Raw genomic sequence first — 17,270 nt, forward strand, 5'->3', positions numbered from 1 at the left:
CACACACACACACACATACACGATCATCAAACACTCACACTAAATCGATATGTCACCTTTCAGATCAGACATCATCCCTTCCGCTAGCTTACTCCAGTGTTCTCTTTGGACACAGGTGTGTGTTTGTAGATTGTTTGCGTTCCCTTGGACACCTGCAAGCTTGGGTCAAAAAAAGATACAAAGTGTGTCATAAACAAATGAAGCCACATCAATAATCTGAATCACAGCAATTCGTGATCTCTGCTCTGACAGACCAAGGTTATTCAAAAAACATGGCACGATAGCAAATTGCTGTCTTAATCACTACTGCGATTACTTACTCATTTCAGCTCAGAATTAAAATTAATGCACTGTATCACAGCAAGGAAGAGAATTAATCTGATTTCAATGTGAATCACTTTAGTGGAGCACATCTGCTGAATCTAATCAGATTAATTAAACATTTACACCAGCTCCTTTATATGTAATCCTGTCCCGATTTCTTCTATGTCGTCATTCAAAGCCTCAGTTGGATGGTAATTTTATATTTTGTTAATAAACCGCTGCTTCTCATTTTTCATGCGATGCATTTTTAATGAGTTCAAAGAGCCTTTTTGATTTCTTCTTTCATTCTTTTTTTAAAAATCAAAGAAGTATATGGAAAGAAGCAGGACAAAGCAAGCGTTTCATTATTGTGGACTTATCACATTATTACAACACTGCATGTATGTGTGTTTGTGTGTGTGTGTGCATGGGCATATTTAATTAAGCAATTTCCCCTCCAACAAGTCACTTCTTTTGAGCGCATATGATTGGAAAATCGATATTTAACTGCAATGCATTTTATAATTTTATGCATGCAGCAAAGAGGCCACAGGGCCTGGTTTATGGCACTCTAAATGACAAAATCAGTTTTAAGCAAATATGGTATATCAAGTATCAAGAAAGTAACCCTCAAGGGATTTAAGTATAGCTGAATTTTATAATATGTTCTCTTTCATCAATTCAAATAGACTTCACAAAACATTTATTCATTCAAACTAAAAATCTCCAATGACAAATTGCTGTAAATGCACCAGATTCGGGTTGTTGGAACCCTGCTTTTAAGGTTCCGTAATGAAAAAGAGTTAGTTGCAGGAAATTAAACCTTAAACCCCAAAACAAAGATAAATGTAAGTATATATTTAAGGGTTCTAAATCAAAATCTAGATAATATAATTAAAGAAACGCATTAATTAGGAATATACAGTATACTAATTGTTGGGGATATTACACCTCAAAACTAAAATTCTACATAATCACTCGTTTCATTCCAGTCGAATATGACATTCTTTCTTCCATAGAACACAAATGGGTGTGTTTTGAAAAATGTTCCCACTGCTCTTTTTTTCACACAATGGAATTGGATAGTGGCCATGGTCTGTCAAGCTTCTGAAAGGACTCAATCCATTATAAAAGCATTAGAAGAAGCACACCTTCTGATACCTTTGTGTGTGAAAAAGATTCAGATTTAAGTGGTTATTCGTTAAAAGACTCGGTCCTCATTTACTATCATTATGGAAAAGAGCTGCTTCCATGTGGTTTGATCCATGAGGAGGAAGAAAGTTATATTGTTTGGAAAGACATGAAGGTGAGTAAATGAGGATTTTATTCTTTGGGGATAACTATCTGTTTGAGGAATCTTTCTCTGTTTAGAGTGAATGTACAACATGGCAAAGAACATCGGCCAACCAGTGAACTTAGAACTTGCTGTGTTTTCTCCCGTTCTCAGTGTCTTTAACTGATTTCTGTGTAACTAAAGATTTGAAGCTGAGGGATTTGAAGGAGGGGGACAAAAGAGAGGGAACGAATTAAAGATATCATTGACGAGGTAGAGAGGCGAAGGGTGCATAATATAATACGATCTAAATGAGGCTTAATATAAATAGAGGACCAGGCAAAGAGCGGCAGTACAAAAGAGACTTCTAAATAAATCAGCGAGGTATTTTCAGAGTGTTGGTGGCAATGAAAAATCCACCAATGAGCCGCGAGTTTTATTTCAAGTGTGGTAATGAGAAGAGTCTGTGTTTGGTCTCATCGCCGGTTTTTCATCACCGACGTCATCAAAGGCAAGTCTCACAGGTCACACACACTCGCATTTGCACATTTCATGAGACATACAGATGTTCTCGAGAGCAATTGAGTGGAGACGCATATCAGAACAGAGGAAGAGAGTAGGAACGTATAAAAGAGGAAGTCGTAACGAATCCAATCTAATGGAATCTTGAGAAGCTTAGGATGAGTCATAAAACATTCACAAATACAAATACAGAGTAGCACATTCAAACATATTCTAAACACACACACACACACACACACACACACACACACACACACAGAACTAGTCATGCAAAGCACATACAGCAAACCATTCTAGTGGAACTGTACCAATGATTAGGGGTGAAATTGTTTCTTCTTTCTTTCTGCTCCTTAAACAGAAAATGATTGAATGCAAACTACAGAGCCTGCAGAATTCACAGAGCACGCAGCCCTCTGTGTCTCATAGATAGAGACTAAACACTCTTTTAATTACGTACTTTAATTGCTATTATTGTTCTGAACATTACCAAGTAGAGAAGAGGAATTTAAAGCCAATTCATTGAAAACAAAGACACATCTCTCTCACACGGTCACGTCAATGCTGGTGAAGCAAAGCAGAGGCATGTGTGTCACTACTGACTTCTGCTGGTCAAAAGCAGATACTATATCAGGAATTTAACCAATTTAAACATGAATATTTTTCCACACTGCAGGAACATTTAAGTGAAACTAAAAAAGGCAAAAAGTTACAGGACTAAAATATACATTAATATACATTTTGACCTTGATCTGGTCAGATACTTTAATTTATATATATATATATATATATATATATATATATATATATATATATATATATATATATATATAGCCACACATATACTTACAATAAAATAAGGGTAATGTTGACTCTAAAGGTGTGTGCTAACCTAATGTTTGTAATGCCACCAAATCATTGATCAGGTGACATGTATATCCTATTGTGTGTGATGTTCACATGCATTGCCTATGCCACTGGGATCCAGTCTCAGGTAGCCTTCTGCCAGAGAGCTGAACCCAGTCAGGCCTCCCATAGCCGCATAAGGAACAGCTCTGCCCACCGGACGTCCCCGTGTCATGCGCTCTTCCCTGGTTTCAACCACCGTCACATGAGCATATCCAGGCTGGCCACATCCGCAGGTGAATGGACTGCGATAACCAGTACACTGAGTGCCTGCATGTATGAACAGGTAACTTTAAGACAAAGGGAGACTCATTTTATGTTTTATTGAATGCTTATGCGATACATGATAAATTATGTTAGCTTTCATTTAATAATATATGGGATGCAATGGTGCAAAACTCACATTTCTTGCACAGGTGCCCTGAAACTTCAGCGTGCTCACTGGTTGTGTGTTTGCATCGGCAGCGTACTTGGTTAGAGCCGTTGATATGAACGTATTCATAGGACACACAGAGACAACCTTTGACCCTACAGGGCAGGAGTATAGGCCTTTCCTTTGGCAACTCCTCAAAGTCTGTGCAGTGTTGTTTATACCTGAGAATGAAATAGAAACATAGAATAATCTGTTTTTGTATGTGTGTGTGTGTGTAAATCAAGTATGTGTATGACTGGTGATCCATACCTGTGTGTACAGAAGCAAGGTGTCTCTGGTCCAATCAGTTTGCAGTCTATTTGTCCTGGGATGCCAAAACTGACGTAAAGGCGGTTTCGTAATCTTCTTGGCACCACTGTGTCTTTGTATTTCTTGTACTCATCCTCTGAAAACATCGTCCCTCTATCATCTTCCCCAACAATCCTTTGTAAAGCATGGCATTTAATGATAGAGAATTACAAGATCACCGTTTCAAACTGACAAGCTTATTACTTGAACTACAAAGGGATGTACAAATCACCAGAACATGAAACAAACGAACAGGAAATGAAAAGATCAAAATAAAGTTTTTTTTTTTTTTAAACAGACTTTATTTATCAGCTCACCGATTTCCTCAAACAAACCCACCTTCTGTATTCTAAATAGGCCTCCACTGCATTGGTTGCATTTTTGTCGATTTGTATATTTTCCATCCCACGGTGATTATGAGTCTATTTTGTTGTTTTGTATGTTGATATATAAATTAACGTTACAGTCTCGCCCTGCAACACTGACAACGGACAACTTGTTTGGAAGGAAGACTTTTCTTAGCGTCTGTGACGTGTTTCTAGGCAACGACGAAACAATCAGTTTGTCTTACATACCGGTAGACTAAACCAGGTCTAAACCAAAAGAAAGAAGAAAAAATATACGAATATAAAAATCTTATCAGTAATGTCCAATATAGCCTAATATAGCCATTTTATTGCATCTCGACTATATTTGTACAAATTGACTACATTTCCCAAGCTCCCTATGACTTTTACGTAAGTGCGTGGCGAGAAGTCTCATAGGCGATCGGTTCCTTCAAACAGTTCTTTTCAATAAAACGATTCAGTGATTCTTTTACGTTATGACGTAGTTGCGTACTTGCGTTATCGCATGGTCCTCGTGTGGCATAGTTTCTATAGCCTATTAAAAATAATTCCAATAAATACTGTATGTAGGCACATAGGCCACAACTGTCTATGCTGCTTTTTTCCCAGTTTATTAATTAAGGTGTTTGTTGTAGTGTCATGCTCATAAAAACATGAGGTCATTTACAACATAAATACTATTTGCGTTAACAGAAAATAATACAAGAAATGTACATCTTCTGGCTGAAAAAAAGTTTTTTTGTATATTATATTATCCAGTTTTAATAACATGCAGTTTTGATCAAATCATGTTATACGATCAAGTCGTACAAAATAAAAATAAAAAATCCAGAACGTTTAATTCGTACATGTCTGCTCTAACTTTTCTGTCCATTATTAGTCAGAATAGTCACACACGCACATTCATTTGCAAATGACTCGAGAACCGCTCGAAATATTTTTGTTCGTTTCGTGTACCAACCGTTCAGTCCAATGTGAAAGAATAGTTCAGACGATATTGTGAAACGACCGACTCATTTCAGCGATAGATTCATTTAGACAGATTCGACTCATAAGAACAATTCATTCACAACCCGGACATCGCTAGTGCGTAACATGACGTCGTATCCAATAGGTCGTGTTGTCACCGCAGGGAAATACTCAACATTTTGCTATGTTTGTTTCTAGTTTCTCCACATCAAGCTGCTCCGAATGAATATCTGGCATTTATTTTAAGGCGTTTTAGCTGTAAAATAATTCGCTTCTTACTTTATACAGAGACGCTTACTCTGAAGTTATGCTGCAGTTTGAATAATGTTTGAATATTACTGATTTTTGCAGTAAGGCTGCCAGCCATGCAAACGTGCTAATAAGATGTCAACAATTTGGAGTCCTGGAATCTGTCACCTTGACTTAAGTATTAAGGTAATTTCTATATGAGCTATATATGTTACTGTATGGTTTCCTCAGGCTGTTCCAGCTGTCTAATGTCTTTCCTAGCCGGCCTCGTCTTAAAGCGATAATAGAGTGTGTGTAATAGCAATACAGTCGATAGCTTAACAGTCTGCAGACCGAGTGAAAATGACCCATCGAGCACGTGTCGACGATTGATACGAGTCCAGCCAGAATCCTGAACTGTTTTTGATCTGCATGCTGCTTGCCTAATATAAGTGATCCTATTTGTCTGTTAATGCTAACCTTTTCTAAAGACAATATAATAACAGCTATATGGTAGCATCAACAGCTAAACTGTTAATAAATAACTTTCTAGCATTGTTTAACTATTAATCATGATCTGTTCAGCAAGGCATGAAATGTCGACCTCAGCGCTTTAACCCAGTTTTTCCCCATCTTAAATTGCATGTGACTATGCTTTGACCGCTCTGCAAACGAACACAATAGCTTGACAGGGTGGAGCACACTATGTAAACTCCCTGTACTTTGATCACTCTTTGTTTAAGAAAGTCACAAGCTTGAATATGTCTTCTTGACTAATATAATCAATGTGCAAAAACACTAGACTACATTTTTATTTTGCCAATATTGTGCTGCTGATTTTGTGGTGTAGAGAGTTAGAAGTGGTCTTATTTCTCCCTCCCGCGTTATTAATTTATTTAAAGCATCGTCTCAGCGAGTGATTGATTTGTGATTGGTGGAGAATAGTACTGTGGCCATAGTGAAAGAGAGCGATGACAAGGTTCCCATTCACTTAGGATGGAAATGTAATTTATTCATGCACACTGAAATCTGAGGCTCTGCAAAATAAGTGCACGTTCATAAAATCTGATATTATTATTACATATGTAAGGGCAAGTACCATTTCATATGATTAATCCACATATTTGCTTGTTTTTGTGTGTGGTGTTTTACAGATATTCATTGCACCTAAACCCCATTGATAAATAGGGATTTATTCCCCCCCCCCCCCCCCCCCCCCACACACACACACACACACACACATACTCACACATTCAAAATCTTCCACCCTGTTAATTTCCTAGGCAAAAAAAAAGGATAAACAAATGTATGAGATCAGTGACCTTATTACCCAGTCTTGTCCCCAGCCCTGAACTTGACAGCCTCTTTTAAACCTATCCCCACCCCATCCCCTTAACTGGGGTCTCATCAGACCTGCAGCATTGCCATGCTGGGCTGTCTTCTGCGTAGGAGCATGTCTCATAAACTTAGTATGTTACTGGTGCTCTTTGGCCTGGCCTGGTGTTTGCTGCTGTTTCACTACACCGTCACACAACCACGCCGGCAGAGCAGCGCAGAGCTCCGCCAACAGATCCTTGAGCTCAGCCATCGCTACGTCAAAGTCCTTAGCGAGGAGAACCAGAACCCTTCGGGGCCCCATGGCACCTCCATGGCAGGATATGGTAAGTATTTACTATTATTCATTTTTTAACCACCCTCATGTCGTTCCAAACCTGTATGCTGTTTTATAGTGTTAAAAAGCTATGTAAATGTGCCATAAAACATTCCATACGACATGCAATATATGTTTGTGATGAAAAGACCAAAATTGATGCCTGTGCTCTGTGGCAAATGTTGTTGGTTCCCTTGTGTCTTTTAACCAAACCAAATTTCACAGTTTTAACTTGTTACTTGAGTGACACTTTACAATAAAATGTAATTAATTTTCATTTGTTAATGCAATAACTATCATGAACTAAAATAAATAAACTTTATTATAGCATTTATTAATCCAAGTTAATGTTAATGTATTTTGTTCATGTTATTATATATATATACTAAAAATGTTAAATATGTATATTTAAAAATTCAATTAAAAATGCTGTAAAAACAATGCTTGTTCATTGTTAGTTCATGATATCTAATGCATTGTCTAATATTTACAAGTTAACCATATTGGTTTCTTTTTTGGTTTACACTTTACAATACTTTACAATACGTTTTTATTTGTCAAATTTAGTTAATGTGTTAACTAATGTGTTGTGAACTAACAATAAGCTGCTTCTTTTTTTTACAACATTTATTAATCTTTGTTAATGTTAGTTAATAAAAATACAATTAGGTCACAGTGCATTAACTAATATTAACAAATGCAGCTTTTGATTTTACTTTTTTTTTTTTAATTAGCAATAACTTGGATTAAAAAAATGCTGTAGAAGTATTGTTAGTTCACGTTAACTTATGTAATCTAATGTTAACAAATGAAACCTTATTGTAAACTGTTAACATGTAATTCTGTAATCCTTTTATGTTATCTTTTATAAAATATGAACATTATTCTTATTCATGCTTTTTCTTCTTTCTTTTCTTTTTTCTTTTGCATGTGAAGCTTATGTGAAAGCGTATTTAGCATTCTGGATGGGTGTGTCTGAAAGAACTTTAGAAATAACACAATACTAATACTTTCATTATCTCTTTTTGCTGAAGCTGATTTGAAGAGGACAATTGCTGTACTGTTGGATGATATTCTCAACCGTTTGGTGAAGCTGGAGGGGAAAGTGGATGCTGCAGTGAACGCTTCCGTGCACAACATCTCCCGTCCTGCTGCTGGAGCCGGCACTCTCCTTGCTGCCAAAGTTGCTGTTTCCAGGCCCACCAAACCAAATATGCCTGCCCACCGGCCAGACAGGCGTAGTGACCCTCTGCAGTTCCTGCCACAATCACCTGACAGGCCACATAAGCCGCACTCTTTAAAATAGAAAACTGTGGCCATGGACATCTTTTCTGTGTACACTACAGCAAAGCCTGTACAGAGATTAAAAAATATATATAAATATATATATATATTTTTAGACTAAAGCAGCTTTTAGAAATTTTTTTTAGTTGTGCACATGAGTTTCAGCTTAATTGTTTTGTCTTTTGTTCATGGATCAGAAATATATTTTATAACTTATTTGCAATATGAAATATAAGACCTGAGAGAGTGATAGGATGCTTTTTTTTATTTATATATATATATATACAGAAACTGATTTTTGATATACAGATGAGTGTTTCATAATGTATCTGCAAAAGACTCCATGTACAGCATCATCTCCACAGCTAGCTACTGGTGGCGCCTTTTAATCGTTAGGATTACATGCGTTTCTACGCATTAACTATTGAACTGTGGATCCAAAGAATATTCTCTGAATAGTTGATTGATGTCTCTATTGCAGACTGATTCGGGTGGGGATTTACCTCAAAACTGAATGTAGCATTAAGCTTTCAGAAGGAACTGTACACCAGGCTCTACAACACAATCCATTCAATAAAAGATGTACCAGACTTCATTTGTGTCAGTGTATGCAAGAGTTGAAAACACAGATTTGTGCCATTAACGTGATTAAATAAAATTGGAAATGTCTCCAAAGTGCTTCAAATAATACCATGGTGGTTATGTTCCATGTCAATACATTATTACCATTGTGGATATGTCGATTTATAATCTGTAATTTATATCTATAAATTGTAATTGATGTTTATCCATCCATCCATCCGTCTCCAAACGTTGAGCAGGATGTGACGTAGTGGTTGAGTGATCTCCTCTCATACCAGTTCCCCTCGCGCGTCAGTTGGTGTGGTCAGCCATTTTCTGCAGTTACAGCATTGAGAGCGGAAGTCTTCGGGGAAGAATATCTTCATTTTCATTCTACCAATCATTCATATTTTAAAAATGAGTGATGTCGAGGAGCCACAATTCGAGGGGAGGGTAAGCATTATTGTTGTGTCAACCGTTCTGCAGTTTACTCTCAAATATTCTTTCTTTCTTTTTTGCGGTAATGCTCGATTAGCGAACAGCTAACTTTAGCTGCCGCTTTCTTTTGTTTATTTACAACTTAACTGAGCAGATAGATCAGCTGATACATACGTATCGGTTAATAATTCGCAAAACATTTAGTCACTTTAGAGCTTATGAGTCCTTTACAATGTCGAATATCAAATAAATGTAACTACGCTGTTTGTTTTTCACCAGCATGTATTTGTTTATTAATATGTCCTTTTGGTAGTGTATTACCTGCTGGTCCTAGAATAGTAAGTTATAGTTATTAAAGTAGACATTGAATAGAAATATGTTAATACATAATATTCAATTACTACTACATTCACACAATTGTAGCCTGTGTACTTTTGGTTTCTCTTTCCAACGTTTCTGATCTTTCCCTACCTTCTGTCTCTTACATCATATGATTATATAAGCAAACCAACATCTGTGTTTCAAAAGGAGTGGTAAAATTTGAATAGTTCAATTCATTTTTCTCCCTAAATTTCCCATGATCTTAATTGCTCTGAATGTTCTTTTTTCATTAAGGTTATTGGTCGTGAAGGATTTGAAGAGTTAAGGCCAAGAATGTGGAAGAATATTCAAGATAAAAGAAGGCTTTTACAGAGAAAATGTTTACAGAGCAGACGGTTAAGTGGGAAGGGGAAAAAAGAACGGAAGATCGGTCAGATAGAAGCACGCTCGCATTATGTCTAAAGCAGAAAAAAGAAAAAAGGTTTCAGATTGGGGTGAAGAAATGAAAAGGAGAGGAAAAATGAAAACTGAACAAATGAAGACCGAAGAATAAAATGCCTGAGAGAAAGGAATAGCCTATACTGAAAACAGAAGAATGAATGAGTCCGTAGGTTAAGTAAATGCAAAATTTGTGTTCCAAGTGTCTTTCTAATCTCTCTTTGATGATCATTTGCATGTTTGTAGCTTTATTATGGTGATTCGGCTAAAGAAAAAGCATCACAAGGACCTGTGATAACTTAGTAGCCTTTGTAAATGTATCGATAATGTTATTAGCATTTTTTTAAATCCATTATATAATTTAAGTAATTCTAACACTTTCCTCCACAGCTGTAATAGTGTATGTTTGGATTTCTGCAATTATGAATGTGATGTGGCGTAAGTTAGCTTGCTTTGTGAATGTTTGTCTCGTAAATGTTGTAACACATTGCTGTGACATTAGGAATCCCGCTCACCATCCAAATCGGAGCGGGGCAGTCCTGTCCAACCCAAGAACGAGAGCAGGTCTGGCTCTCCCAGCCCTTCCCGAGCATCCAAACGTTCTGAATCAAGATCCCGATCCCACTCCAAGTCCAGGTTAGACCATACATTAGCTGAATGTCATAAAGCCATTTCTTGATTGGCTTCATGTCTGTTTATTTTGCTATCTCTCACTCTCTGTTTTTGGTCCTTTCCAGGTCCCGCTCTCGTCGGCATTCAAATCGGCGCTACAGCCGTTCTCGGTCTCACTCCCACCGGAAAAAGTCTCGTTCTCGCTCCTACAGCCCCGAATACCGACGCAGACGGAGCCAGAGCGCATCGCCCATGTCTAACCGCCGCAGACACACTGGCAGCCGGGTGAGTTCCATGGTTTGGGGTCAAAGTTCAAATGGGCCACAGCTACGTTTACTGCAGTTAAACATAGTTCACTCAAAAATGAAATTGTCATTGATGCTGTCATTATTTATTCACCGTAAACCCATGTGCTGTTGTTTTTTTTTCATAAAAGTGTATTTTTTTAAATACATTTTATACCAAGTCATAAAATAAATAACAGCATACAGTAGTGGTTCTCAACCAAGGAGCCGGCGGCCTCAGCAAACTTCTGGGGTGGCCAGGATCACAATGATGAGGGTAGTTCTTGAAATTTCTGTAATCACTAAATTAATTATGGTTAATTAATTTAATGTATCAATACTCCCAGCTACTGTTAAAAAAAACAAATACATTTTGGGGGGAAAAGCAGCTTTGTCATAATACTGGAAATATCTTAGCCTATATGGGGCATATTGTGTTGGAAATTAGGGGAATTACGACTGGCTTACAGGTTTGTAACAACATGAGGGTGAGTGAATAAAGACAGAATGTTCATTTTTGGGTTAACTATCCCTTGAAATCAATTCAATTAAGAGCTATGTGGTCCCGTTTTTGATTAAAAGATTTGACCATTTTTAAATTAACAGCTACGCTTAAAATGTAACACAACTTGATTTATGTATTTTTAAAAAGTGATGTTTTAAATACTTGTCTCAAACTTGTGAGTCTCTGGTTTTGTACAAAATGCATGCAAACCCCCATCACAGCCTCACGGGGATGAGCATGACTGTCTTTAATAACCCCTTTTATTCCTTCTTATTACATCAACAGAGCTCACACAGCCATGACTCCAAAAAAGACTCACACAGTCATGGTGACGCCAGGGTATGTGGACCTTTTTTTAACCTTTTAACAATGACCACTAGACCAAACAGGTCTCCATGTTGCTTTTTAAAGGGGTTAAGAGGTCCTTTTGGTGTCTTTTAAGAATCGCTTTGTCCTCCTGCAGTGACTGTGAAGGCCCTTCAGATGGCTCATGCAATGACCATATTCATACCATCATGCCTTAAGAAATGTTTTGTTGGACGGAAAGCTGTAATGTTTGTTCTTGCATTAAAAATCTCTGTAACAGGGGTTATTAAATACTGTCACACAGTTACCCGGAGAAATTTCAGGAAATTAAGCAGTCATGTTGATTTGCCGTCCCACCAGAGAAAGCAATGAAGTATTTCCTGAAAAATGGTACATCCATCTCTGTTTAGTGGTGTAACAATAAACACTGGGAAACCTAGAATGGTTATTTCATACAAAAAGAATGTTGAGCTGCTTTCCATCACGTCCAGTAATTATTTAATGTCATTGCATGTGAATATTTTTTTTGTGATCTAAAATTTGATACAAAGAAATGAATTGCAGCATGTTTTTTTTTTTTCTTTTACTTAAGTTAATGTCTCATCAAAGAAGCGATAATGTAAGTTTAATATTTACATATTTATATGAACAGTAATATTTGTAAATAAATGAAATGAAAGGTCATAGACACAATTTTGTATTGTATTATTTGGTGGTTATTACATTTTTGGTGTTTTGAATCATCTGTCTTGTGTTCTAGTGCTCACACCTCTGTCCCTCTTACAGGCCAATCCAGACCCAAACACATGTCTAGGTGTGTTTGGTCTCAGTCTGTACACAACAGAGCGAGACCTGAGAGAGGTCTTCTCACGTTACGGCCCTTTAGCCGGTGTCAACGTTGTCTACGACCAGCGAACGGGGCGCTCTCGCGGTTTTGCCTTCGTTTACTATGAGCGCATCGACGATGCTAAAGAGGTACGTCCCCAACTGTAAAAGACCTGCCAACGCATATTCATGGGCTAAAGCCGGGGACACACTTAACGACTGTAAGGCCGATTATGAATGTAATTTGATACTTACGACTGATCGTTCCCAAACGGGCCAAGTCAGACGGTCGTGTTTAAAATCTACTCCAGTCATTGGAAACAGTCTGTAAGTGTGTTCAGTTCAGTCTTAGAATGTTTCAGCTAGTCAATAAGTATGTCCCCGGCATAAGAGGTTTAGCAATTGTCTTAATTGTAGCTCAAGGACAACTTCGGATTACCTGTTGTAGCCAAGTGAACACACTGACTTATAAAGAGTTTCCCATACAAAATCGGAGAAACTTTTCCAGGACTGGAAAAGTCATGATAATTTCAGTATTGCAATAAGGCGTGTTTCAAAGTATTCTGCTATAATTGCTTGTCAAGTAAAATTTTCTTGCATGCAATAGTAAGGTGAGCGAATAAATCAGTTAAACAGTCTGAATGATCAATTAGTGAATAGGTCTGCAAAACTTCCTTTAATCTTTCAAAACAAGACATTTTCATTTATATGGTTCAGTGCTCTGTAAATATATCTTGTCTAAAAAGACCATTTGTCCCTCACCATAGGCAATGGAGCGGGCTAATGGCATGGAGCTGGATGGAAGACGCATCAGGGTGGATTATTCCATCACTAAACGTCCACACACACCCACACCAGGGATCTACATGGGTCGGCCCACACAGTGAGTATTTTCCAGGCAAAATAACAAGAAGCAAATGGCTAGTAGGATGGTTTTTAATGACACTTCAAATATGACTCTTAGTAATGGAGGCGGGAGCAGCAGCAGCAGCGGTGGAGGTGGCCGGAGACGAGACTCATATAATGATCGTGGCTATGACAGATATGACCGATATGACGAGTATGACTACAGATACAGGTAACATGAATATACATACAGCATTTGCCAAAAGTAATTTGTTTTTAATGGCCCTACAAGTTCAATTAAACCATCAAAATATGAGAAAAATGTTTTATAGTTTTTAGTCGATTAAATATGAGGAAATAACAAAACGCTATAATTTAAGGCATTTGTCTGACAAAATTATTTGGCAAAAACAAGGCAAGCTACAGAAAAAAAGGCATACATTAACTAAAGTTATAATCAGTTATTAGTATTTATTTGGTTCACTCGTTTTTGCATGATTTCTTTGTATGACAGCTGTGGAAAAAAATGTGCGCACAATTTGGCATGCTGCTTTCTCTCAAATAAACAAATGTTTAATAATATTTGAATAAAGTTTGACTTTATTAGGCTGAACATCACTTAAGGCCACTACTGTGCACTGCAGTGTCAAACATTTGCATTGTGCTAAATGTAAAATCCTTGTGGATCCTGATCCGTTCTTCTCTTTTCCAGCAGGAGGCGCTCTCCGTCACCTTATTACAGCCGGTACAGGTCTCGCTCAAGATCTCGCTCATACAGCCCACGTGAGTGGATTTAAACGCCTTGAGCAATCTAAATTTTCCACATATGCCCCAAGTACATGACTGCTTTATAAGCCTCAACTTCTAGAGTGTATTACTCGTGAAATCCCATCATTCACCTGTTAGGTCACAGAATTGTGTACAATGTGATGGATATTTTAATTATAGACTCATGCTAATGGAACTTTTCTGTTTTGCAGGACGATACTAAGAAGATCCTGATGACTTCTTTCTTTTTGCCTGTTTGCATCAAGCTATACATTTATAAAAACATGAAGTACATGTTAACTCACTGTACTGGAGAGATTTGTTTAATAAATGTCTTAATTTGTAGACTCCCTAGTATATAAGTTTAGGGTTTGTGGAGATCATAAAAACTGTCATCAGAGGGTTTTATGTGCGAGACTTCTTTTTTTTGTTTGTGTAGTGTGCTCCTATGGTGTGATATGAATTTTCTTAAATACTGGGCATCTTTTAGCGGGTATGTATGCTGTAGTAAGAGTGTGTGAGTTGCTGTACGTTTGTGTGACAGAGCATTGTGTACTTGAGAAAGCAAGCTGAGATTGCCTGTTTATCTGTGACATAAAAAAACTTTATTTTCAGGATTAATTTGTGTTGCTTTGTTTCTTTCTCAAGAAATAAAGAGCTCAAAATAAAATGTGTTTCTTTCTATTCTGACAAAGACATGCTTTGATGTGCTCCTTAGTCTTGTGAATGTTCTTCAAAGTGTGAATACAAGCAATGTACTACACATAATCTAATGTCAGCTTGCCTTAATAATTACCATAACTATAGACATCAAAAATGTGTGAAGAAACATCTGAATTATTGCTAAGAAATGGGTTTCTAGCTAGTAAATAATGTTGAACAACTATTTTTTTTTTAAAGTGTGGTTACTCACAATGCAAATGATTTTAAACTTAAAACATTCAAATATCCAAATGCTTGAATTTTATTAAAATGTAATAATTATGTCATTAAATTAATAATAACTGAAAAGAAGAACATTGACCATTTGTATGATTATCAGATTGTGTTGTCATAATGCAATGAGATGTGCACAACTGGTTTAAATCACTCTTTATTATATCACAAGAAAAGATTTAATACAAATCTTACAAAAAATATTTTTACAATACAAATTGTAGTAACAATTTATCCTAAAATAATTCAAATAAATGCTTTTGCATTTTGTGTAAAACTGCATGGTACATCAATACTAATAAACGCACCTCTAATATATCAGTATGTGTTCAGTTTTTAATGCACACTATATAAGTTAATCCTATAATATTTAACATTCCACTATAGAGCTGTTTTTTCCCCCAACCATAGACATAGGCATGGGCCGAATACATGCTGACTTCACTGTTTATAGTACAAATTTAATGTTGAGGGCAAATAGAAATATATCTATCATATTTCAGTAACACTTTTTTTAGCTACTTTCATTAATACAAACATCATATAAGAGACATTAGTTAACATGCATTCAATTTGTTCATACTACACATGGATTATAGTAGGCTATATAAATTGTCAAGAGGGTCCACAGATTTTATAAGACACCGTTGTTGTGAATATGTAATGTGTTTGAAATCAACCACATTAAACTACGAGAACAAGCCTACAAGGTTCTCCATTAGAGGAGCATGGAGGACTTGGCTACGTTAGACTGTCGGCCATATTGTTTTCACCTATCCAGGCATTTCAGATCAGTGGCGTGGATGAGTAAGGAAATTCTGAGACAAGACCATTGTTTAGATTCCGCTCCCTGATGTGGCCTGTAAGTGACATGAGGCCAGCACTCCTAAATTTTTATTAAAAGTATTTTTGAATATATAGAAATTAGCAAATTAGTCTACAGAGACAAAACAGACTGGTGGGCTTAAAAGTTACATAGCTAACTGCCTCTCGTGTAAGTCAACGAACTCAAATCATTTTGTTACTTCTCATACCAAAATACATACACGGCCACCTTTTATGCACATTTAAACAGGCTGTATTCAGCTGTCAGTGTATTGTGATTATGAAAAAAAAAAAATCTTAGTAAACATTCATAATATCATATGAGACTATTCTTTTATTGTGATGTGATGCATAGCCGTAACAAATCTTACATTTACAAAGCTTTATTTGAGAAGAAAAAGGATAACTTTAAGTCATATTCTTGTCTGCTTTTTAAAATTCTTGATAATCAATGACTCAAGGCTGCAGTCTTTAAGATCTTATAAATATGCAATAAAACCACCGACTGCATACTTTCTTGAAGAACTTCAACAAACCCAAATGTCATGAAAAATGGGCATCACACAAAAATATGCCATCCTCTCACATACGTCAACTTGCACGCAGAATAAGCTAAACATTTAAGCCACACAACATTTGTACAATACCTTAAAATATTTGTATTATACTACACATTTTTATTCCTACATTTCCAGACCATTCCAGCAATTAAAATATTAGGTGACTGTTGGATACATTAAATAACAGTCTTTACTCTGGAAAATGTCCTTGCATTTGTTTTGTGGATATTCTTCAGTGCACATCATCAATTTGTTAGCATACATTAGTGCAACTAAATACATTCCAACACCAAAAATGGTCCATATTAGTCCATTCAAATGTTCCTGGAAATGAGCATGAGGAGGAAATTAGAGCACATTGTAAGAAACACTCAAAATATCATTGTTTGCATAGGTACAAATTATTATTTTATATTGTGCTTTACAAAAAATTATTTCCAGGAATGGAGGGCATTCGTAGCGTTTAATACCTCTGTAGGTTGTTGTACACTTTTTAATTATATAAGAGTGTGACAACATCTAGCTTTGTTCTGCTTGAGACAATGAGCAAATTAATAGATTTGTTTTTTCAGGTCTGTTGTGATTTCCAAACATTACGCACTACATTTAAACAGCCTCTCTAACCAAGCATGTATAAAACATTTATATTAAATCTCTTCTTATTATTCCAACCCTCTGTTCGTTAGCATTCAAGAAACCCCTGTTAAAGCTTGCAGAGCTTTGATTTTTGAGGCCCCACAGTCAAAGGTCAGGCCCACCTCGTCACATGAGTTATGCAACTTTTTTTTTCTTCTTAAAATGAATTTGAGACCAATAGGCGATTAGTAAATTCCTTCTTCATTCT

General features: G+C 36.5%; 3 protein-coding genes across 8 annotated transcripts; 2 read left to right on the forward strand and 1 right to left on the reverse strand.

Annotated features, from left to right (window-relative positions):
• Positions 1-2,963: 2,963 nt before the first annotated feature.
• Positions 2,964-5,078, reverse strand: fam221a (family with sequence similarity 221 member A). Of its 2 annotated transcripts, none has more exons than XM_079879556.1 (4): positions 5,031-5,078; positions 3,684-3,857; positions 3,405-3,595; positions 2,964-3,271 (listed from the first exon to the last, which is right to left on the reverse strand). In XM_079879556.1, the coding sequence occupies exons 2-4, from the start codon at positions 3,827-3,829 to the stop codon at positions 3,036-3,038; spliced, it is 573 nt and encodes a 190-aa protein (XP_079735682.1). In that variant the 5' UTR covers positions 3,830-3,857; positions 5,031-5,078; the 3' UTR covers positions 2,964-3,035. The 2 variants fall into 2 exon arrangements, with proteins under 2 accessions (XP_079735682.1, XP_079735681.1); XM_079879555.1 differs by lacking the exon at positions 5,031-5,078 and adding an exon at positions 4,062-4,321.
• A 73-nt stretch (positions 5,079-5,151) lies between these two features.
• Positions 5,152-8,843, forward strand: ccdc126 (coiled-coil domain containing 126). Its single transcript, XM_079879558.1, has 3 exons — positions 5,152-5,473; positions 6,421-6,927; positions 7,952-8,843. Exons 2-3 carry the CDS (start codon positions 6,693-6,695, stop codon positions 8,221-8,223), a joined length of 507 nt encoding a protein of 168 aa, XP_079735684.1. The 5' UTR covers positions 5,152-5,473; positions 6,421-6,692; the 3' UTR covers positions 8,224-8,843.
• A 226-nt stretch (positions 8,844-9,069) lies between these two features.
• Positions 9,070-14,722, forward strand: tra2a (transformer 2 alpha homolog). Of its 5 annotated transcripts, none has more exons than XM_079880159.1 (10): positions 9,070-9,215; positions 10,462-10,595; positions 10,697-10,856; positions 11,646-11,699; positions 12,259-12,285; positions 12,453-12,641; positions 13,259-13,374; positions 13,456-13,569; positions 14,050-14,120; positions 14,318-14,722. In XM_079880159.1, the coding sequence occupies exons 1-10, from the start codon at positions 9,180-9,182 to the stop codon at positions 14,326-14,328; spliced, it is 912 nt and encodes a 303-aa protein (XP_079736285.1). In that variant the 5' UTR covers positions 9,070-9,179; the 3' UTR covers positions 14,329-14,722. The 5 variants fall into 5 exon arrangements, with proteins under 5 accessions (XP_079736285.1, XP_079736286.1, XP_079736288.1 ...); XM_079880160.1 differs by having other exon boundaries at positions 9,081-9,215; positions 14,053-14,120; XM_079880161.1 differs by lacking the exon at positions 9,070-9,215 and adding an exon at positions 9,815-10,128.
• The last annotated feature ends 2,548 nt before the right edge of the window (positions 14,723-17,270 follow it).

The sequence above is a fragment of the Squalius cephalus genome, assembly GCF_949319135.1.
Source record: "Squalius cephalus genome assembly, chromosome: 8".
In the NCBI taxonomy this organism is placed as follows: Eukaryota; Metazoa; Chordata; class Actinopteri; order Cypriniformes; family Leuciscidae; genus Squalius; species Squalius cephalus.

What these genes read in the sequence shown, in the direction of transcription:
- tra2a (XM_079880159.1), top strand. Translation starts at nt 9,180, where the DNA reads ATGAGTGATGTCGAGGAGCCACAATTCGAGGGGAGG. An exon ending in CGATCCCACTCCAAGTCCAG is followed by an intron (nt 10,596 to 10,696) that starts GTTAGACCATAC and finishes GGTCCTTTCCAG; the next exon opens with GTCCCGCTCTCGTCGGCATT. An exon ending in CTCATCAAAGAAGCGATAAT is followed by an intron (nt 12,286 to 12,452) that starts GTAAGTTTAATA and finishes TCCCTCTTACAG; the next exon opens with GCCAATCCAGACCCAAACAC.
- fam221a (XM_079879555.1), bottom strand. Translation starts at nt 4,126, where the DNA reads ATGGAAAATATACAAATCGACAAAAATGCAACCAATGCAGTGGAGGCC. An exon ending in GCCTATTTAGAATACAGAAG is followed by an intron (nt 3,858 to 4,061) that starts GTGGGTTTGTTT and finishes TGCTTTACAAAG; the next exon opens with GATTGTTGGGGAAGATGATA. An exon ending in CCTTGCTTCTGTACACACAG is followed by an intron (nt 3,596 to 3,683) that starts GTATGGATCACC and finishes TTTCATTCTCAG; the next exon opens with GTATAAACAACACTGCACAG.
- ccdc126 (XM_079879558.1), top strand. Translation starts at nt 6,693, where the DNA reads ATGCTGGGCTGTCTTCTGCGTAGGAGCATGTCTCATAAACTTAGTATG. An exon ending in CACCTCCATGGCAGGATATG is followed by an intron (nt 6,928 to 7,951) that starts GTAAGTATTTAC and finishes TTTTTGCTGAAG; the next exon opens with CTGATTTGAAGAGGACAATT.